General features: G+C 55.4%; 1 protein-coding gene across 1 annotated transcript; it reads right to left on the minus strand.

The window, feature by feature from the left end:
• Positions 1-8981: 8981 nt before the first annotated feature.
• Positions 8982-22050, minus strand: GMEB2 (glucocorticoid modulatory element binding protein 2). The gene is made up of 9 exons (XM_058814816.1): positions 21920-22050; positions 17141-17238; positions 16290-16417; positions 14827-14930; positions 13440-13597; positions 12187-12258; positions 11571-11708; positions 10915-11037; positions 8982-10739 (listed from the first exon to the last, which is right to left on the minus strand). Exons 1-9 carry the CDS (start codon positions 22048-22050, stop codon positions 10093-10095), a joined length of 1599 nt encoding a protein of 532 aa, XP_058670799.1. The 3' UTR covers positions 8982-10092.
• Positions 22051-23423: the final 1373 nt, after the last annotated feature.

Below are 23423 nucleotides of genomic sequence, written 5' to 3' on the forward strand. Positions count from 1 at the left end.
GTGGCCGGGCCACGTGGTCAGGGTGAAGGGAACATGCCGGGGCACATTTCTGGGCAGGGTGTGCTGCCAAGAAAAGCCAACAGCCTCATGCTAAGCACCCAACTTGGGCTCCTGGCCAGCAGCCACCACAGACTGGCTCTCTGGCAATGCCAGGGAAGAGCAGGATTTACAGCTGAGGGTCAGTGGACAATGGAGCAGGAAGGCAAATCCTGCATTGCTTCTGCATTTTTAATTAAGTATCCTTTGCTCTTTTCTGGGATAAACAGGGTGCTGGGCAAAGTGGCCAGGGAGTGCTGAGGCTGCTGGAGCTCCAGACAACAAACACAAAGTTGGAAGTGGCTGGAGCATCACCCACATTCCCAGCATACCCTCAGAGAGCTCCTCACAGCATCCACCTGCTGCTGAGCCATGAAGGAGCCATCTAATCCTACTTGTGTGTGTGCATCAGGTCAGACACGTGCTCGGCAGATAAACACCCGCTCAGTTTATCTCTCAAGGCCTGGCAGCAAGCCTGGCACTGGGCAGAGCTGCAGGTTTCCATTCTGGGAAGCTGTGGGATTCCGTGGCAGACTCCCACGCCAGCGCTGTCTTGATTGGGGTCACTGTGCCACGCCACTGTGCCATGCCATGGGCTCTGCATCCAGGGCTGAATCACCCAGAGTCAGCTCTGTGCCTTCAATTCCAAACCTGCACTTGAAGCACTGCAGGCTGGCAGTGAAAGAAGAGCAGTGACCCCGGGCTGGCTGGGGCCAGCAGACAGCCAGGGTATTCCTATCCTCCGGCTGAAACAAGGTCATGGTCACTGGAATAAAACTTTCTGTAGTCCAGGGGTCAGGAGCTCTTTGTTTGTTCTGGTTCTACTACAAAAAAAGAAAAATTGGAGCCACAGCTGAGGTTTTGGTGCTGCCTAATTGCTGATTGATGCAGATAAAATGCTTTGCACCGGAACGAAACAATTTGGGAAAATTTGGAAATAAGCACCTATGAAGAGAGGAGGGAGAGTGGAACAATCTGTCCCATGCCCAAGGGCATCAAGGGATGCTCCTCTGATTCCCAGCAAAGACAGCACAGTGATGAGGGGGCTGCAGACCCCCTGGAGCTGCTCCGGGCTGTGAGTACCAGAAAATCCCCAGACAATGGAAATCAGGCAGAGTCTGGGGAGACACAGCCTGCTCCGAGGGCTGGGCTGCAGGAGGGAAAAACCCTGCACCTCGTGGGGGCCAAAATCCCTCCTGTCTGAGCCTGGGGAGGCTGCTTGCTCCAAGGAGCATTCCCACTGGGCTTTCCCCGGGAGATAGGGATGGGCTGGAGCCAGGCGGGACCCCAGGGCAGAGTGACCGCAGGCTCAGCTGCCCCGGGGCTCGGCACAGGGCAGGGGGACCCGGAGGGCGGCGCTGGCAGCGGGGCCGGGCTGTTCCCGAACCCGCACCCGGAGCGCGACACGGGACACGCTCAGCCTCCAGCTGCTCTGAAGCTGGCCAGGGCAGCGCGTTCCCGGTGGAACTGATTTCGGCACTTTCGGGAACACTCCGGCATCCCTCCCTTCAGCACTTCCACCTTCCTTCCTCCCTCTGGAAGTCTCCGCCTCCGGCCGAGCCCTCCTGGGAAAGGCGCTCGGGGCTTGTGCGACATCCGTGCAACACCGTAACTGTGAAAACTCCAGCAAACCTCAGCTACACACACGGGAGAGGACGAAACCTGATGGCTGGCACTCGGCTCCGTGCTCAGGGAGCCGAACTTCCCGGTCCCGGCACATCCAGGGCCGCAGAGCTCACGGGAGACGCGGTCCCGCCGGTACCGACCCGCCCGGCTGAACGCTGAAGAACCGCCCGTAAATCCCGAGCAGGACAGCTGGGGTGCCACCGGAATTCACGGCTAGGCAGGGCATCCCAGCTGGAAAAAGATAAGAGGGAATATTCCACCTTTAAAGGGGTCAATTTCCTTGCTGTTTATTTTTTTTCAAGAAGGCGTTTGATTCTGAGCAAACTGCCAGAACATGCTCTGGGTCTGGAGGTGGGAGGGAAGAGGAAGTGCAAACCCCGCTCAAAGTCTCTGCACAGCACTAGTGCTGACGCCAAATTAAAGCTTTTCTCTTTCTACAGCACTCTTGTACTAGGAAAGGAAAAAAGAAAAAAAAAAGAAAAAAAAAAAGAAAATGAAAATGCTAAGGGAACTTTTGCAATCCAAGCTCGGGTGGAGGGAAGACACAAAGCACGAGGAAGCTCAGGGAGGTGTGCCCCAAGACAACCGTCCCACTGGGAATAAAAGTGATGTCAACAGGGCAAAATCCAACTGCTTCAGGGCAGGTAAGAGCGGAAGGGGAGCAGTATTTACCAGCAAGCCACAGACCATTATTTACAAGCTGAATTTTGTATATTTAAAGAAAAAGCAACCTTTTTTACCCTGATCCTGAAAAGCTCAGCCTGGCATTTAAAGCCACTCACGCCCTGCTGCTGGGTGACAAGTCACCATGACAGTTTATTGTACCAGCCAGGCTGGTTTATTGTACCCTCAGCCCCATCTGGGCGAGTTCTACCTCTCTCCCAGGCACCAACACAGCCCCATGCATGCTCTGCCCAGCTCTGGTTCAGCCTTGCCACAAACCAAACCCAAACAGAGCACACCATGGCCTCGCTGATGGCATTTCCTCTGCGCTCAGGAAAACGCTGTGGGTCAGGGCCGGGCCACGCTGTGTCCGAGCATCGCCCCTGGCAGGCGCCTTGCAGGGCAGTGCTGTGGCCAGAGATAATCACATTTCCCTGGAAATGGTGAGGGGAAGCACGGCCGTGGTAGAGAAATGCTCGTTGTGCCTCTGCATCCCGATGCTCTGCACCCATCCTGTCCCACCAGGAGGAAGGTGGCCCTTCCCTGAGCTCCTGGCTTCATTAATTATTGACAGAACGTTGGGCAACGCGCTACGCTGGAGTAAGCCAAGTGCCCCTCGATCAGAGCAAGGGATGTGGGTCAGTGTTGGGAGTGGGATGGGGACAGGGGACGTCCATGTGCCTTGGGGGGCTGCAGCCCCACATCCCAGTTACCGGACCTAGCCGAGCACGGGCCCTTGGAAGTTTTTCTACAGCTGCAAGCAGCACTCAGAGCAACAGTGCAAGAGCTTCCCAGCATCTCCAGCACCCCGCCAGCGGTCAGTGCAGCCCGGAGCGTTTGGGAACGGTGGCAGAGGAGCTGCCTGGCAGATGCCGGGCAGTGCCACCCCACCACCCGCAGTCCTCCTGGCTGCACCGAAACCACACCGCTCTGGAATCTCCCTCCAGGGCAAAAACAGCCTCCAGAGTTCTTGGCGCCCCTCTTTCCCAGCCTTTTTCAACCAGACAGCTCCCTCCACATCCCGCCCAAGATTCGGCACTACCAGCCCGGCTGCTGCAGTGACCGCCGCCACACCACTGCCCCAGTGTGTGCAGGCACAGACCCTGCAGCGTGTGCGGAGCCCTGAGACACGTGGACCCCCGGATGCTGCGTTTGCTTTTATCCAGCTGTAAGAAGTTCACCGGGAGCTCCCAGATGCCATTCCCGGAGTTCTGAGGCGGCAGCAGGGTTAGAATATCGCGGTCGGGGATTGCTCACAGAAGGCATCACTGTGCACCCCCAGGGTTCTCCCCCCCCTCCAAACAAAGCTTTGCCCCTCAAACCTGCACCCTGGCCACGACCCTGCCCTGCCGAACGCGTCCCATCGCAGCAGGGACGCTGCGAGCCGGGCCGGGGCTGAGCGGGATGCGCTCCCCGCTCTGCCCGCAGCATCCCGCTGGTCCTGCAGCACCCACGGCTGCTCCGGGGCTACCGGGGGCACCTCCGCTCCTGCAGCCCCCCGGGCGCTCCGCTGACCGCCCGTCCCCGGAGCTCCCGCACCCCCGGAGCGCCCCCGCCGCTCTCACCGCCGCCGCCGCCGCGCTGCGGGGACCCGCGGGGACCGGGACTCGCCGCCGGCGGTAGTTTCGCTTCTGGGGCCTCCCTGCATTCAAACCGGGGCCGGACTTCACGGAAATTGCATCACGGCGGCCCCGCCCCGCCCCGCCCGCCGGCACCGGGGGGAGCAGGAGCCGGCACGGCCACCGGGCGGGCACCGGGCGGAGGGGGCGGCACCGGCACCGCCGGGAGGCACAGCGGGCACTGGGACCGCCACCGGGAGGGGGGAGCCGGCACCGGACAGGAGGGACAGGCACCTGGGGAAAGGGGCACCAGGGGGAGCGGGCACCGGCATTCAGGGCAGCAGACTCCGGTACCGGCAGCGGCGGGACAGCACCGCCCGCATGGCGCAGTGAATCCCCAGGACGGGCGCTCCCGGGGGTACCAGCCTCACACCCAGTCCCGTCCCAGCCCCGCATCCCCGCGCATCTCGGGCCGAGTCTCCCCCGGTCCGGTGCTGCCCCCCAGGTGCCGAGGGGCCGCTCCGGGGGCGCTGCTCACCCGCAGGTCGGGATTCCCCGCGCTCAGATTCCGTCCAGAGCCGGTACCGGAGTTTGAAGTGAATACTGAGCAGCAGTCCCGGTCCTCAGCCCGGCGCCCCCGGCCGCCTCCTTTTAACGGGGCTCGGGGGGCGGGGGTGGGTGCGGAGCGCTACCCTCCTTTCTGTTCATCACCACTTTCGTTTTCCGTTCGGTTCCTCGCCTGGCGCGATGCGCCCGCTGCAGAGCTCAGCCTCGAGCCAAAAAAAACCTCAAACCCCAAATACACCCCTGGCAGCAGCCGAGTCTCATTTGCATCCTGTTTCGTGGGGCAGCACCGGCAGCCGGGGGGCAACACCCGCACCCCGGTTTGTGGGCACGGGTTACCACACAAGCACCATCAGCTGATGCTCAGCGCCCGAGGAGTGGGGGATCCTCAGCACCGGGGCTGTGCAGCCCCTTCTCAGCCCCTTCTCACCTCACCAAACCCATCCCACAACAGTTTAGCACCTCAGCCCAGCCCTCCCCCTGCGCGGTTTGGTGATGGCGCAAATTAGCGGGATAAACCACACAGAACCAAAAACCCTGCAACCCGATATGACCCCAAAACACACGCACCCCAGCAAAATCCCAGGAAGTTCCTCTAACAGCACCAGCCCCAGGAAACCACAACAGCAGCCCCACCTCCCCAGCCTGGACACAAGGCTTCAGAGAGCCCTGACCTGTAAAGCAGCTGCTGTGCCAAACACTGCCGTCAAGCCCCAGCATTCCCACTTAATGGAATTATCTTCGTGCCAGAAGGCAGCTGCAAGCCCTGGAAACAACCGGGGAAAACGAACACACCTCCAGCTACAAGTGGCAGTTGGAAATCCAGGCCCCAGAGGCAAAGTGTCCCTGCTGATGGGGACACCGCTCAATCCTTCCAGCAACAGATGGGCACCTCCTTGGTGGTGCCACCTGAAGCAAAGCCGCCTTAGCGACAAAAGTTTTTCCGCAAAGCAAATGGGAGGAGGAAACACAGAGCCAGCCCGTGGGGCACGCAGGCACGGGAGCAGGAAGGAAGGAGGGGCAGAGGCTGGTACCTGGCACGTTTGTCAGCACCAGTGGAAAAAGAGAAACGATGTTTCTGACCTTCCTGCTCTGTGCAGTCGCAGGCACTGGGAGCCTCAGAGGGAGCTCTCACCTTGCTCCCATCAAGCAGCACCCTGGAGAGTCAAGGAAAGGGTTTTCCCAGCAAAAACTTGGGGCAGCCCGGGTCGTCTGTGGGTGCTGAATGGATCCCACCGGAGCAGAGGGCACTGGATGGATCCCAGCAGAGCACTGGGTGTCTGGGAACCAGGTATTCCTGGGCAGCAAAGCCACCAGGGCTGTGCAACAACGCCCTGGTCACTGCTGGATCAGTGGCAGGACAGCCACAGCTGTCAGGCTCTGCTGCACTCTGTGCTCTGCCAGCCAGGAGCTGGGGGTGGCTCAGCCTCACAGCAGGATCTGACCCCATGGAGCCCCTGTGCTCAGTGTTCCCATCCGGGAAAGGGCTCCCCAGCTTTGTCCTTGCAGCTGCCCTGGGAACTGTTATGGTTTGAGCAGCACCAATCCCATCTCTGCCTGGGAAGGAGTGACCGCGCAAAGCCCAGCCCAGGTATCAGAGTGGTCCATAGTGATGGAGTCCATCCCTGTTTGCCTGGGGCAGGAATCATCCTCTCTGCAGCCCTGACTCTAAACCACAGCAAAGGTCTCTGTGACAGCATCAGACAACAGTGAAAAACAAACAAAATACCTGGCACCACTCCCCTGAGGTGCCCGAGCCAGCACGGGCAGTGCCCAGCTCACCCAGGCAGAACAGCCTTGGCACTGAGGCTTCACTCTGGACTTACAGGTGGGATATCTGGAGGTTTCACTGATTTTACAGGTGGGATATCGGGAGGTTTCACTGATTTTACAGGTGGGATATTTTCCCTCCAGCTCTAGAAGCAAACAAACAGCTTTCACTGTGTTATATAAAGCTTCCGGCCGTGCTCATCGCTCAGCAAGGAGCAGCGCAGGGAGCACCGGCTCTGCCGTCCCTCCATCGCTGCCTGCGGGAGGAAGGCACTGCTGAAGCAGGGAGGAGGCAAAGCAGCGTCACCACATCCACAGCTTTAGGGCGGGGGAGAGCCGAAACCCGGGATCTGCCGATTTTAGACAAACAAACGCCGAGCCGAAAGCCGTGAGTTTCGGTTTCCGTTCCTGAGGCGGCACGGCCGGCAGTCACGGAGCGGTTTCCCCAGGAAACCATCGCTGTGCTCCCCGCCCCAGCGCCAGACGCGCTGCCCTTTGTGCGCTGCACCCCCTGCTCGTCCCGGAAAGCTGCTGGGAGCTGGGAGAGCATTCCCGCCAGGATGCTGGAGCATCTCCTGTCCCGGTAACAGCCCCAACCTGCCCGGAGACACGCAGAGAATGAGGAATTGGTGATTTCTCACAGCCCCTGGCACCACGGGCAGCTGCCAGGCAGGACCGTGGCAAAGCTCTGCTGGCAGTGCTGCCGGGGAGTGGGAGCCTCTGCTCTTCCCCAACACTGCACTCTGCTCCCGTGGATACCTGGAGGAGAAAATGCAGGTGGCTGAGGCTCCTTCACCGCACAATCCAGGGAAAAGCAGGGACTTGGCATGAGTCATCGGCAGCCCTTACATAACTTTGTCTCTGGGTTCGAGTCCTCTACACCTGGCTGTGAGCAGAGCAGCCCCGGGCTCCCCACGGGAGGAAAGGGGAGCAGATCTCAGCCTGAGCACCCAAGGGGACCCCAGGAAGGCAGTGCTGGAGCACCAGGCTGATAGAATGGATGCTGAGAGCCCTAGCCCTGCCCAGGGACCCCACAGAGCAGGTTGTCCCACTGGGATCCACAGCAATGTCCCAGTTTTGGGTGCACAACATCCACTCAGGGACCCCACAGGGCAGGCTGTCCCACTGGGATCCACAGCAATGTCTCAGTTTGGGTGCACCCACTGCAGCATTGGGAGCCCCCAGTGAGGGTGCAGCCCCCTGGAGGGGCTGGGGGGGGTCCCCCTGCAGAGCCCCAGGGCTCAGTGCCGTGGGGAGGGAGAGGCTGATCCACAGGTGGGATGTGCTGTTCACAAGCAGTGCTTTACCACCCCTGCTGAAACCAGACCAGGATCTGCTGCCAGGCTCACACGGGACTTCCCCCCGGCCCGGGAATGTCGCCAGATCGCCCACGGCCACATCCAGCCCAAGGCCACGCACCCAGACACTGATAATCGCTGCAGACAACTTCCCTTCTTTGCTTTTCCTTCTCAGCCCTCATCCTACCGCCAGCTGCTGACTCTGCGAGCCCCGGCTGCCCTCGGCCGGGCGGGGAAGCACCGCGGCACACCCGGAGCTGCACGGCCAGCCCAGGAGGGGAGCACTGCACCGGGACATCCCTGAATGGCCCAGGGCTCCCTCCAGGGAGACAGGGCTGCCCCGAGAGCTGCTGCAAAGGGAGGGGAGAATTGCACCAGCCCAAATCTGCCTGCCCAGCTTTTATTGCTTGGGGAGCTGTTTACATCCCAAGACGAGCTGCTGTGCAGGGCAGAGTACACCCACGCTGGGAATGCTTTGCCGGTGAGGTGATCTGTGGTCTCCAGGGCAGGTAAAGGTACACGGAGCCTTCTGCTTGCTCTGCTCTGCCCTTGCTGCCCACAGCAACACAGAGCTGACACAAATCCCACCCCACACTCCACTGCCACCTCTCAGATACCTATAAAGAGGAGCCAGGAGGTCTCTCCAGCAGTCCCCTTTCCAGCTGAACATTCCCTCTCCCACAGCCTCTGGGTAACCCAGATGAGTTTGGCCAAAGCAGAGATGGCTGGAGCAGTGTGCTCAGCCCACAGCTCTCCAGGGCTGGGCAAAGGCAGCACGGCTTTCCAGCCCTGGCACTGCTGGGGAAAGGTGTCCCTGTGCTGAGGGACACTCACTCACTCACCATTGCAGCACAGGAAGGGGGGAATTCAGCTGGAAACCCACCTCAGGTGTGGCTCAGCACTGCTGCTCACGCTGGAGAGGCAAAAGGCAGCTCAGGGTGATCACAACCCTTTATATGTCCTCAGTCTGACACGCTACTGCTGTCCCAAGTACAGAGATATGACGGTGATATCTCAGCAGCAGCCAGCTGGGAGGGAAAAACCTCTGATAAGGCAGGACTCCTCCTCATCAACTACGGCCTCAGCTGAGTCTTGGCCAAAACGAAACAAAATCTAATGCTTCAGAGGAATAGATCACTTTTCTTCCTGATTACGTGTCAAAACTCTCCTAACCACAGGCTGGGGACCAGTGGTTATCAGCACTGGGTGCAGCCAGTCCCAGCTGTGCCACGGACAACCAGACTTTGGAGCCACGTTTCAGGTTCCTTGCACACCCACGGCCAGAGGGAACACAGAGGACATGGACATTTATATTTAGTAAAGTGTGTTCCTGGCCTGCCTTAGCCCCATTTCACAATCCCAGCTGTTATACCTGGACATAGAAAACACAATAAACCACTTAACATTCTTTCAAAAAAATATTTATTACTCAATAAAGTGACCTGTCGTTGCTGCTGTTGCCAGATCAAGTTTGGGAAACCCCAACACTCCAAGCACCCGACTCCTCCCAGCCAGAGGCAGCGTGAGACACACAGGCCCTGGCACGGGGCCTGGTGAGAGCTGCAGTGAGTGGGGTGGCTGTAGGAGAACTGGGGGGCTGACCACCCCGTTACAGAACGGCTGCTTGACCCCAGCAGGGAGGGAACGGCAGTGTCCTGCTCCCATGGGATGCTGGGGACTGGGGACAGCAGGGTCTGCCCTCGTGAGGAAGTGTGAGCTCCCTGGAGCATGGCCATGGGGCACAGCTCTGCACGCTCTGCAGCACGGCTCTGCCATGCAGAACGAGCTTCCCAACCTGGGCTTTGCTTAAAAATCGCCAGTGGCTTAAAAAAATCCCAATAATGGATTTTTTTTTTTTTTTGAGAAAACTAGAAAAAGACCCCAAATCCTCAGAAGTCACAGCTCTTCTCAGCCCTCTGGGCTCCTGTCTTGCTGCTTCTTCCCCAGTAGACCTGGGCAACCACCATGCCCACTGTCACAACAGCTCCCACTTGTTTTTTCCACCCAAAGCCAGTGTCACGCACAAACCCAACTCCCAGGGCCTGTGCCCATGCTGCCAGAGCTCTTCCTGGTGTCAATGATTGTACACATCCACTGAATTCCTGCTCTTGGCATCCCTCTCCACTCCTGCAGCCCCTAGGGATGGGGAGCAGCCAGCTCCCTGCACACCAGACCCCCTTTGGCAGCCTCCTTTTGCTACCACCTTCTCCCTGCTCCTGCCCACTCCTCTGATGGACACTGCTCCAGCTGTGCCAGCCAAAGAGGCTGGGCTGACAACCCAGAGCAGGAAAGCTACTCCAAGAGAACAGGGGAGGAAAGCTTTATAAAAAAATAAGCTCTTTTTTTCTTCCCTCCTCCAAACAAGGCAGAGCATTTCTGCCTTTGCCTTCTCCAGGCATCCTTCCTCCCCTCTCCTTCCCTCTGACCTGAACCTCCTCGCTCCCAACACGAGCTGCTCTGAGTCTCGCTAGGCCGTGCCCCTCACGACACCGCTCCTCGTCCCACAGCGCAGCCAGAGAAGAGGCAGTTCCCCCCAGAGTGGCACGGCCAGCGTCCCTCCAGGCAAGTCCCCCCTCTCACTTCTGCTCCGCCTCGTCGGCCACCGCGGTCACCTCGATGGCGGCGGCAGCGTGCTCGTCCCCGGCGGCCTCAGCGGCCCCGGACGGGACAGTCACCACCGTGCTCCCGCCGGGAGCTATTTGTGTCACATTCTGGATGGTCGTGCCAAGTCCTGGAAGGGTCAGGAGCTGGAAGGGGCTCACCACCTTCACCACCGTGCTGCCGTCCTGGACCGCAGCCGTGCTCAGCACCGTCAGGTTGGAAGCGTCCGGGTGGATCTCCACGGTGCCGGGGAAGGTGGAGCCGGCGGAGGCCAGCACCGTGTACCCCCCCAGCAGAGGGGAGGCCGGGGAGCTGGCGGCGGGGGGCTGGGCCGGGCTCTTCCCCAGCACCGAAGGAGGGAGGGCCGAGACCACTTTGCCAAGAGGGAGGTTGGCAATCTGGGATACTGGGACACCAGGGGTGACAGTGAGCTGCGCTGGCTGGGACAGGACTTGGGAGGTGATGGCAGCTGGTCCGGAGGTGGCCCTGGTGAGCCGGGGGCGTTTCAGAGGTGTGGGAACAGAGACGGGTGTGAGGGTCATCAGGACGTTGTTGAGATGCTGCGATTTGTGCTTCAGCTCCTTCGCTCGCTTGCGGTGCTCGTCACACTGCTGCTCCAGAGCTGGACAGAGAAGAGGTTTGGCTCAGCCTGGACCCTGGACAAGCTTCCCAGAGGCCTGTGGCAATGGCTGGTGTGGCTGGTTTAACACCACCAGCTTTAACACAACCCCCACTTTCTCAGCCCAAAAGGAAGTGCACAGGCAGCAATGCCCAGTGCTGCACTGCTGTGTCCATACCTGCCAAATCCCGTGTGTACTGCTCCCTCGAGCGATCCATCTGGCACTTGTGGCTGGCCAGGACCTTCTTGACCAGATCCAGCATCCCAAAGTTCTGGACTACGTTGTTGAGTAAAACAGCGTCTTAAAAACAAGACACAGAATCTTTGAGGAAGCAAAACTCCCTGAGCAAACTATTTGTGGCTTGGCAAAAGCCACAAACATGTCCAGGAACAAACATGTCCAGCTGAGACAGCCAAAATCTGCGGGAGGGTAATGCAAGAGGCTGGGGAAGAGGAGAAGGCAGAAGCCATGAGAAAGGGCAAGAGGTCACTGGCCGTGTAAACAGTCCTCTCCTGCCTAGCAGGGGTGATAAGAAATCTGCTGGCACAGTAGCTGCTTGCTGCATCATTATTCCAATGGTCTAAATTCCACCTCAATTCCCAAGCCAAGCATTTGTCCAGACCCAGAGCCAGCAGGCAGGAAGCCTCATGCACAGGGAATTGGAGAACTGAGGTCACCTGCATTATCCCCAAGGGCAGCTTCATCAGTCAGTCAAAAATGATATTTCCTATGATGAGCTACATCCCTATCATGCCATCCAGATACCCCTAAGGATAAAAACATCCACAAGCCCCTCTCCCAAGATGACTGACCACCCATGACCAGGACCTTACCCCCAAGCTGCAGTGGGGGATCCTGTGCTCGCTGCTGCAAGCCCTTCATGGTCTCCACCAGCTCTTGGTGGAACTCATGGATCACTTCTTCCAGGAGACCACTGTCCTTCAGACCTTGCCAAAAAGCAAAGGTGTCATCTGGAGAAAGAGGAAGCAAGGGAGAACCTCAAAATCCTCGGCAGGGTTTAATGGTAATCTGCTATGGGTTCCCTGTGGACACCCCTGCAGGGGTGCATTCTTGCCAGGCTGGGGCAAGGCCCACGCAGAGCATGGACACAAAGGAGGATATGCTGTCCCCACCCTGTCCCACATCAACAGGACACTTTGCTACAGGCAGTAGCACCAAGGAGAATGATTTCATGACCCTTCTGATAAGAATTTTTTTTTTCCCAGAGCACATTTGGCTCTCTGGCTTTGATATGTTGGTGCTTGGAAACAACTTCATCACGAGGCTGCAGAGGGATGTAACACAGAGCTGTTCCATCAGCACAGAAGGAATAATCCCAGTGGAGGCTCATGCAAGGCTGCTCTGGTAAGAGGGTCCTTCCTGCTCCTTACTCTGCTGCTTCCCTGCTTGCCCACATCTCCTCCACCCCTGCATGATGCCAGGCCATACCTCCAATGCTGGTGCTCCAATCGCTGGTGTCCTCGCATGTTTCTATGGTTATTGTAGCTGGGGATCCGTTCACTGCAACCAATAGCAAAAGAGAAGAGAAAAAAATTCCCAGGTCCTGATTTTTCCCTGTATTTTCACAGGCTGTTTCCAAAGGAAGCACTCCATTGCTGCATTTCTGTACTTCTCCTTTGTATTGCAGAGGATCACATCTGTTTGAATGCAGATCTCAACGCTGAACAGAGACATCCAAGTGGCTGCTGTGCCAGCTGTACTTATTTTCCTACATTAGAGTGCAATCCCCAGGGACTGCTCCTGCAACCTTTGCAGCACAAGAACACATGCTTGAGAGCAGCATTTCCCTCCTGAAAACACACCAGCTCTGCTCAGGGCAAAAGTCAAACAGATTTAGAGTCTGATTTTTTTGGCAGCCCTTTTTACCCAGCTACCATTTGTCTGGAGGGTTTCTAAACTCTGCAAGGGAAGAGCAGCCCCCCACTGCACAGGGATGCAGGGGGGATCCCTCCTTCCCTCCAGCTCTGCCAATCTCAGCAGTTTTGTTACCATAGAGCCGGGGAACAGGCGTCATTCATGCCGTGTGCAGGAGCAGGATGGATGGGAATCTGGCCAGAGCCCCACAGAGCTGTGCAGAGCCTTTGGAACGCTCAGTTGCAGCCATTAAATCCAGTCCCTCTGCTCCTTTACTCCACAGCTTTCAGGGCTCTGGTTATTTCAGCACAGCCCAGCAGCTGGCAAACATCTCCCATTAATGAGCTCATGTTTAACAGAGGTTCTTGGAGAGGGCTGGGCTGTGCATCAGCATCAGCTTCCCCACCACAATACCAGGATGTGGTGGATGGGTGCTCTGCAGAGCCAGCCAAGGGGCTTATCCTGTCCCAGAGGCACCACCAGGAGCTTGGGGTGTGGGGCACTTTCAGGGCTGTTCTTAATGCTCAGGGGCTAAAGGTGTTAATTACAGAACTATATAAAAATTAAAACATCTTCCAATGAAACAATTACCTGTAATTATAGAATGTAATCAGAGAATGGCTTGGGTTGGAAGAGACCTCAAAGCTCATCTCATTCCAACCCCCTGCCATGGGCAGGGACACCCTCCACTAGACCAGATTGCCCCAAGTGCTGTCCAACCTGTGACACTTCCAGGGATGGGGCAGCTACAGGAACCTTGGTTATGTGGCACCCATGGGCTCTGCTGTGCCAAAGGCCCTGCTGAGGTGAGGAAGGGCTGCACGTACCATCAGCAGAGGCAGGAGTCAGAGGGATGTACTCTGTTGATGTCTGGCTGGTCAGGGACACCCTGGCTCCTGTCAGGTCAATCTTGGTGCTCCGGCAGGTGTTGGAACAGACCTTTGTGTGCTGGTAGAAATCCAGCTCTCCTGAGTCCATAATCTTCCTGAAAGACAGAGAGCAAGCGCAAGGACAGGCACATCAGCAACAACTAAGAGCTCTGAGATTGCTCCTGGCAGCTTTCACCCCAAACTTCTGAGTCCCAAAACACCAGGAGAGCAGGCAGAGCCAGCAGGAGCCTTACTGGGAAGGGGAAGAGAGAGCCCCTAACTGGGGCCACCAGCACATCCCCTCCAAAGCTCCAGCTTCCAACCAAAGGATCAGCTGGAGTCTCAGTTTAGAGTGAGACCACAGGAAGCTTCTTTCTTGCCTTTTTGACTCTATAGCTCAAAAGGAGACAGGACATACCCCTATTTAGAAACTAAAATCAGGTCTCTCATTCAAAGGGAGTGCCAACACTGGCACACAGGATCTTCCAATCCAAGAACATTATCTCCAAAACATTCCCAGCCTTGCTGGCCAACAACCACCTAAGCTTCCAGAGATGTGCTCCCATGGGATGTTGGGTTTGCCTTTAGACATTCCCCTGAAGTGTTTTTCCCCCCCTCAAAGCCCTGCCTTGACAAAGCCTAAACCTATTATGCAAAATTTATGTGAGGCAAAAGCTGCTTAAAAGGAATACAGGAGATGCCTGCATTGAAGTAGAATAATACAGAGAAAGGCAATGTCACCCTGTGAAAAGAGCACAAAACCACTGACAATTCCTGGGGAAAGAGGTGATTCTTTTTTAATCCTGTCCAAAGGCAGAGAAAGACTTTAATTAAATCACAGTTTCAGGCTGGTGCTCAGAAGGACCATAGAGGAATTGAATTACTGTAGTTAATACTAGAGAAGAGAAATGTTTGCAATAAAGAACCTTTTTTTTTTTTTTGCCAAGGACTTATTTAGAAGTGATGTCAAGCAGGAGTGATGCAACCAGAGCATTGGTGATGACCAGACTGATTTCATTTGGTGAGTCACACTGAGAATCCTCAGACAGCATAGCCCAACCACCAACAGCCATTAAAATTTCCAATGTCCCTACACCAGCTGGAAACTCAGTGTGGTTCAAGGCCTGAAAAGGCAAGAGAAGTATTTCTTGTCCCCAATTATTCCCTAAGCACAAGGACAGAACAAAGCCATTGAACTGACCCCATTTGGGACCAGGCTGTCATTACAACAAACATTTATAGTGGTTCATTTGCTCCCTCAGCAGCAGAACTGCCATTCCAAAGGTTGTGTTCCCCCCACCACAATCCCCCAGCAGTGTCCAGAGGCACAGGGGAAGGCACTGACCGGAGCATGATCCCGTTCATCCGGATCGCCCGCTTCCAATCCTTCAAGGTCGACTTCCCTGCCAGGTGCACAAACTCCTTGGGGCTGATGAGGTGATCATGAAACTGCAAAGGCAGGGGTGCAACATCAGTGCCACGAGCCATAAATGAGCCAAGGGTGTCCTGTGAGCAGGGTTCAGCTGCAGCCTGCTGGCATTTCCCAGTGCCTGGCAGTGTCTGCAGCCTCCATGTGCCACTGAGCACCCCCAAACCAAATGGCTAACAGGCACTCCCCATCCCAGACAACACTGCCCAAGTCAGAAAGATTAAAGCTGTCACCAGTGGTTAGTCAACAGCTGCTCCAGGGGTGTGTGAGTTTGCCCAGCTCAGGCAGGACAGCTGGGAAAACACCCAGAGCTTGTGCAGAGTGTCATTAGCAGCAGGGAGCTGCTCATGCTCCCACTAAATGCACTCAGTGAAAGCTGGGCTGCACTGCCAACATTTGGGTCCAGGGCACCTTATGCCCCATAGGGGAGAGAGAAGAAGCCCATTTGGTCTTTGACCTCCTGCTCCCAAGCCCAACCACTGCTATCAGGGAACCTCTGGCCTCTCTAGCTGTGCACACCCACTGCCACTGCAAACCAGCTTCAGGGAGCTGGCACACACCTGCCAACTCTTCCTTTCTTTTATTGCCCTACACACCCAGTTGTGCCTGAACCCAACAGCAACCTGCAGGATCACAGAATTATAGAATCACTAAGGGTGGAGAAGTCCTCCAAGATCCTTGAGTCCAATCATGACCCAGTTTTCTTAAGAGCTGCCTTACAGCCCATCTCAAAGGATTTCTCAAATCCAGGCCTCCTCTTTTCCATGGCCATGTTGACCAACATAGAGCAACTCAGTTACTGCATGAGAAACTGCATCTCTGAACAAGGACAAGGGCTTCAGTGCAGAGAGGACAGATTTTAGGAGGCAGCAGCATCTATCCTCTGTCTCATGGATAGAGGAGACCACCTCTGCTGGGAAGGGCAAGGACTATCCTCTGGGAGCCCAAGAAGACTCTCCCTCAGCAGGGCATTGTTTAGGCTGTGTACAAATGCCAGCAATGACTCACTCATGGCATGTTCCTGAATTCATGTAAATTTTAACCATGAGTTACCCAGCACACAGCAGCAACTCTTCAGCAGGTCCTCAATCAATACACTCCTCAAACTTTCCAACTGAGCAGACACTGCAAGTGCCCAAATTTCTCAAATTTTCAATAACACATTAAACTGAGGCACCATCTCTCCAGCCAGAACTAAATAATTTTGTCAGGACAAATATCAGGTACCCAGCACCAGGAAAATGTCATCCTTTCCTACCATGACATGGATGAAATGCAAAGCAGCTGATCAAAGGTTATCACAACCAGGACAAGCCAGGTCACCTCTCAGTGTGGGCAAGGGAAAAGCACAAGCCCAGTGCTGGGCTCTCTGTTCTCACCTGCACACACTTCACATTGATTCCAGGGCATACAAACTTCCTCCAGATGAGGTTGGCTTTGCTGTCCCCGCAGGTGATGGGGTAGACAATCTCTGCCTCCAAACTGTCCTCATCTTCAGCCATCTTCACTTCTCACAGGGATCAGAGGAAGGGACAGATCAAAGAGAAACATGAGCCACAGCTCCTGAGCCACACATGCAATGACAGTTTTGAAACTCAGAAATAAATAAAAAACCAAGTAGATGATGCATGGTGGGGTGTGCTGGGGTTTGTGGCCACCACTCATTTGCACTTTGCTATGAAAGTATCCAAACACCCAAATTTCTCAGGTAAAACAGCCCACTAAGATTTATGCCAATCCAGCTGCAGCTGAGCACAGGGAAAATGAGAAGTCACCCATTCTTGATAAAAGAGAATGATGTTATCTGGGTGGAGTCACCCTTGGTTTTAAAGTAAAACTGGTTTCAAGTCAATATTAGCCCAGCTGATCAGTCTCTGCTCCCTAAACTTGCTTTTACTTGCAACCAAAGCCAGCAAGCTGCTGCAAAACTGACACCCCTGTGGCAACCTGGAATGGCAGGAGCAGGGATGGCCGGACACAGGGACACATCCCGGACCAGGAGAGGGCAGCAGCAGCCCAGCCAGCCACTGCCAGCTCCCTTCAGGTCACCGAGCCCCCTGGATGCTGGGACAGCATCACTGGCATCCCCAAGGCTCACAAGAGAACACCCCCGAGCCCCAGCAGCTCTGCACAGCAGTGCTTGGGGTGTCCCACTCGACACCAGCGCAGGGCTGGGGCACACTGGGGAGCTGCAGCTGCCACCAAGGGGCTGTGGAAAGAGCTGACCTACCTAGAACCGCTTCCTTCAGGTCTGTGGAGGCCGTGAAGGCAGCAGCAGCTGCAGCAGCTGCATTTTCAGTCTCCAGAGTGTCTTCATTGATGTCACCGCTGGGAAGAGAGGCAGAGGCATTCTTAAGCCATGTGGCTGTGCCACCCCCACCCCCGATGCCCTGTGGAGACATTGCCTCACAAGTCCCTCGGATCACATTTTCCCACAAGAGCTAAGAGTCAGCTCTGGGTTTGAGAGGCTCAGCTCCATTTTTTCATATGGAGATGAAGAACCCCACAGCAGACAAGCCCCTGTCAGCAGCCAGGCCAGCTCTCTCTCCCTCCCCTTTAATCCCAGCCCTGTGGATCTGCCTCCAGCCCGGCCCATGCTGGAGAGCTGGCATGGAGAGATGCTGTCAGCACAGCCCCTTGCTCAGAAGTCACTGCCAGCCTTTGGAAGCTTTGCCTGAGATTTCCCCAGGAAAAACATGTGTGAAACATGCTGCTGCTGTCTGGGCAATGCACTGGCTGAATCCCCTGGTATGCAGGATGCTCCAGGGAGGAAGCAGGACCTCAAAGAGCCACGGAGACACTATAAAGGAGTTGGACAAACCCCAAGAGCAGATCTGTGAGCAGAGATAACATAACATGAGTTACAGACACTTGCAATACAATCTCTGAGGCTCTTAAAACTTGATATATCCATGACATTCATTAATAGCTGGCTGTTCAGCTGTTTCCATTGTCCCCACACTGAGATCTCCATCTTCTCTGGGTGCTTTGCCCATGGAGTCACACAGTGGGTCCTGCACAGCACCCACTCCCTCGCTGGTCTCCCATCCCAGGTACAGGAATATGGAGCCCCAAGCCCCTCCAAGGAGCTTCCCACACTCAGAGGGCACAGGCACTTCTGGCTGGCATGTGGGACATGCTCCTCACCCCCCTGGCTTTGGAGGTGAGGTCCCAAAGGGAGGGAGCCCACATTGGTGCCCCTATGGATCCACCTGTACCTCACAGCCAGTGCTCAGCAGGGACCATTCCTAATGGGTTTTCATTCAAACACAGAATGGTTTGGGCTGAAAGGGCCCTTAAAACTCATCTTGTTCCAAGACCCTCCCATGGGCAGGGACACCTTCCACTATCCCAGGTTGCTCCAAGCCCTGTCCAACCTGGCCTTGAACAATTCCAGGGATGGGGCAGCCACAGCTTCTCTGGACAGTCTGTGCCAGGGCCTCACCACCCTCACAAGGAACAACTTCTTCCCAATATCTAATCTAAGTCCACCCTCCTTTTAAGATGTATGTTTGGTGGTGTTACTGAAGCTGCAGAAAGCTCAGTCCACAGGGGCAGGGGGAGAAACACAATTAGCTTTTCACATACTTTGCCATATAAACTCCCTATGAAGACTCCACAGAGAAAATAAACCTGAACCTCCCTCCCTTTGGTACCATGGATGAATTAAAAGACAGTCCTAGTGACTCACTGGCAACCACATTTCTCACCCCCCATGCCACAGGGACAAGGAAATTCAAGAGCAACTGGTTTTTCCATTCTGGGCTCCTAACACACAGCTCCAGGGTGGAACTGCAGCTTCAAAGCATCCCTCCCTTCAGCAGCTGCAGGGCAGGTCCCTGTGGGGAGCAGCACAGAGATAAGGAATGGTGTGGGTGGCAGCCCAGCCTCACCAGGTGAGTGGCTCAGATGCTGCTCCAGAGAGGGGAGACAGCTCCTGCTGTGACAGAAAGAAGATGGACACAACTCTGCCTCTGCAGCTCACAGCAACCACCAGCCCAGAGCCCTGGCAGAGCATGGGGAGGGAACGTGAAAGGACCCAAAAAGGTAAACTCTGAGCCAAGGCATTTGCACCCAGGTGATTATTACACAAGTGGCAGTCTGACAGAAGAACAGAAGAATTCTAACCTGGGGTTTTTCATCAGTTTGCAGCAGTGGCACTTCAGCAGGGTGCCAGAGGAAGCAACCCCTTCTCGCATGCAAAGCCCAGCACCCCACAGCCCTGACCTGCCTCCAGATCAAGAACCTCCACCAACTTACCCAGAAGAAACCCTCCAGCAGAAAAGTCAGCACCTTTCAGAGCTTCCTCCAGGACTCCACCACATTTGCACCGCTCCGAAAAATGACCAAAAGGTGCAACTGGATGGGGAGGAATAACCCAGCCCACACCTTTAACCTCCAGAGGAAAACAAACAAACCAACTCCCAGCCTGTATGAAAAATTCAGGCAACTGAAGTCTGTGTCTGCCACGGGCACATGGGGGAGAGAAAACCACAAAAAAAGGTGAGTGTCTCCATGCTGTTTCTCCAATCCCATTCCAGGGAAACAGACTGAGGCAGAGGCAAGGGAAAACACAAACACCTTCCAAGCCCCAGCAGTGCAGCCCCCCAGCTGGCCCTGCCTTTGCCAGTTGCCATGACGAAGGCAGGGGAGGATGGTTCTCATCTTCCTCCCCAGGAGGATCCACAAACCAGATGGGAAGAAGAAAGCATGTGCAGATAACTCTGCGGGCTGGCGTCTCCTTTCTTTTCTGCTCCTGCCTTGCCTGGAAACTTGAGAAAATTCTCCCCCAGAATCCTGTGCTGATCAGAAATACATGTACCTCATCAGAGCATCAAGCACAGATCCCCTCCTCTCACAGACCAAAGAGAAAAGCTTCTTGCTCATTATTACTTTCCCATTTCCCTCAGCTTTTTCCTTAAGAACACATGAACTAATTAAGCTCTTAACAATTGGTTGTACAGAGGGGTTTTTTTAATAGCAAATCCATACCCAGATGAGCACTAGAAAAAGGCACCAACCCCAAGCTGAGTTTGGTTTAAGTGTCACACCAAGCAAACAGAAAGCTCCCCATGTGAGCAGTGACTGAGCCAACAGCAAGGGATCCCAGCCCATGCCTGCAGCTGCTCTCCTGACACCAGCTGGGGCTGCAGAGGGAAATCAGAGGGAAAGGGAGAAAGAGCCAGCACCACTGTGGTATTGCCCTGGAGGAGCAGAGCCTGGTGGGGGCAACTGTCCAAGGCCACAGAGAGACCATGGTGGCTCGTGCTGCCACCCACCAGCAGCCCCACTGCCCTGCTCAGTGAGGGGAGTCAGGCAGGTTTTACTCTGTGATGCCAAAATTCACACCCTTTCTATTAACCCACTACCATCCCCAAGAATGGGGGAGCAAAGGGCCTGTCCAGGGGCTCTTCTCCAGAGAGATGCATGGAAAACCTTCAGGGAATCTCTTCATCATCTCTTCAAGACGTCTCTGCTCACAGCTGTCACTAAATGAAAGCATTCCTCCCTGTGCTGCATGGAGCTGTCCTGCTTCTGACCAGCCAGGGGACACTGGGAGGGTGAGAAGAGATTTCCAAAGAAAAACAGGAAGGGAACTAAGAGTGAAAGGAAACCAACTGACTGAGCCAGCCTCTGCCATGATCCATTTTCCCAGACAACACCACAATGCTGCACATGGGTCTGAAGAGGCTCAGAGCCACATGACAACCAGGAACCACTCTGCATCCAAGAACAGCCACATCCCAAGAGTCACATCTGGCTGCTTCTCCACTGAGGGAGACAATGGAGTCTCCATGGGACAGAAAACAAGAGGAGTACAGCCCTTCTTCCCCACCATCACTGTTCTTCTGGGAATTGAAGATGTTTTGGAAACACAGACCCAGGGTGTGGAGGAAGAGCAGGGCAGGTCCTGCCCATCCCAGCACCAACAGCTCCTGCCTCTGCCTGTCCTGCCCATTCTTTACCAAAATTTCATCTGTTAATGGGCTTTATCTCAGTTGAAGCAGCACAAGGGGAACGGCCCTGGACTCAGCTGTCACGTTCTGCCCTGCCCAAAGCCCCAGGGCACTGACACAAAGACACGTTTGAGAAAAGCAGGCAAACACCTTCGGAGAGCAATAAACAGCCATTCAACACCCACTTATTTCAGACAAGCCTCTCTGGATGCAGCTCCAGGTGTGAACTTGGATTCTGTGCCCACTGACTGAACAAAACACACAAAAGACTCTGGGCTCTGTTCCACCCAAAAAAAACCACAGAGAAATAAAGTCCATTGCTATGTGGGCCTTCAAGAAAGGCTCTTTGGCCATGGCCAACCTGCCACTGAACAGACCAGACCTGAACAAACAGCAGCCCTGAATATAAAATGCCAACAAAAAAGGCAGAAATTGGGCAAAACAGCAGCACTTGAACAATCAGATCTGCGCTTTTTTTTGTTTGAGCAGTGCATCTCCATTCAGGGCAACACTGTTTCAAGGACAGCTCTCTCACTCCTATTGCTGGCAGTAGAGGTTCCTGCAGAGCTCAGCCAAAAACCAGCCGACCCCAAACCTCCTCAGCCTTCAGGGAAGGGGAGCTCAGCTGCACCACCCTCAGCCTGGTGAGGACAAACTTGTCTCTTGGAGTTCAGAGCTCAGCATAGCCATCATGAAATAAGTAGCAGAAAAACACTGATTTAGCTTCTGGTGTCCTGTTCCAGCTGGGTTTGTGTCTACTCCAACATCCAAATCCAGAAACTCTCAGAAATCCAGAAAAATCTCAGAAATCCAGAAAAAGGTATTTGGGGTCAATCATTTTTCCCCACCTCAAAAGAAGGAAAGAACGGAGCCTGTTCTGCCCAGAGCCGCAGAGCCCTGGTGTGAAAGCCCTAGCAAGGAGCTGGACATTCCACGGCCACCGCTGAGGTGCCCACAGCGAGCAGGGATGCAGGAGGAAGCAGTGGGGGATAAATCCCATCTGGGAGGGTTTCCAGCACGTCCCCTCAGCGTGCACCAGCCCCATCTCTTACCCGTGCTGGGACAGGTTGGTGGTGACCAGCACTGTCTTGACCTCCTCCATGGCAGCGCCGTCCACGGCGCCGTCCGGCGTGGTCACCACCACCACCTCCTCCATGTGCACGCTGACGTCCGGCGTCGCCATCGCGGCACCAGCTCAGTCACCACCTGCTGGGGGAGAAATTCCGGAATGCCAGAGGCAAAAGGTGAGCTTGGTCATGGAAGGGTCCTGGGAGCAAGGAGAGAAGGGACTGCAGGGACATCATGCTCTGAACGGGATGAGCGAATCCCCAAGTGCTCCATCGCAGGAGGGAGGATGAGGGGAAGCTCAACCCAACTCAACCCAACCCTTTGCAAGCTGGGTGAGAACGATGGGCATGGGTGGGACTGGGATGCAGGAGGTGAAGGGCAGAGTGTGAAAGAGGTCCAAAAAAAAATAAATGTTCCTGGCATCCATCATAAACTCTGTGAAGATACTCAGTTTGAAGGTGCTTTTCTAAATGTATTTCAAACTATCTCACGATTTCACACTGTTGGAGGAGCTTGTCACTGTCTCCTCCACAGTAAAACAGGGATTCTTCCCTCCTCCAAAGTCACACACACACACAAAAAAATCAAATTAAAAAAGCACGTCAAGCCTGCAGAAACAGTGACATCTGGAAACTATTTCAAAGTGTGCATTTCTAATAAATCAGCAATAGATGTAAGACAGCATTCCCTCTCCAGCTTTCTTGAAGCCCCTTAAGGAACTGAAAGGGACTCTCAGGTCTCCTCAGAGCCTTCTTTTCTCCAGCTCTCTCAGCCTGTCTCTAGAGCAGAAGTGTCCAGCCCTCAGAGCATCTCCATGACCTGCTCTGGACTCGCTCCAGCAGCTCCACATGCCTCTGATGCTGGGAGCCCAGAGCTGGATGCAGCACTGCAGCGGGGGTCCCACCTGAGGAGAGCAGAGGGGAACAATCCCCTCCCTTGCCCTGCTGCCCACAATGCTGAGGATCAGTCCATGCCCAGGTAAGGAGAACTTGGTGCCCACAAAGCATCTCCTACAGCACTGGTGCAGCCCCCACAGAGACAGGTAAGGGAACACCTCACCCAGGTCTGGCTGTTCCAGGCTCAGACCCCCATGGAGAACTCCAAGCAGTGGCACAGAGCACAGCAGAGATGTCAACTGGCTCCCACCACTTCCCCAGACCATGGCTGGAGCACAGCACTGACCCAGCATGGCCAGTGTGACTTCACAACCAAGTTCATGGCCTTCAGAAACACCTGCCTGACCCACAGGGACACCATGAGTTGCTCCTTACCTCCACAGAGCCCACAGGGTCTGTCCAATGGCCCCTCTGTGCCAGCCCAGCACAAGGCCACCAGCAGAAGCACTTCAGTTTCCACAGCAGCACCGAAGCTCAGCTGCCCTCAGCTCAACCCCTCCAATCTCTGTTGTCACACTATCTCTATCCTTGTCCTTCATTTTGGGGTAAAACCCATCCCACTCAGTGATTAGCATCACTCGCAACACTCCTG

Source organism: Ammospiza caudacuta, chromosome 15, assembly GCF_027887145.1.
Source record: "Ammospiza caudacuta isolate bAmmCau1 chromosome 15, bAmmCau1.pri, whole genome shotgun sequence".
In the NCBI taxonomy this organism is placed as follows: Eukaryota; Metazoa; Chordata; class Aves; order Passeriformes; family Passerellidae; genus Ammospiza; species Ammospiza caudacuta.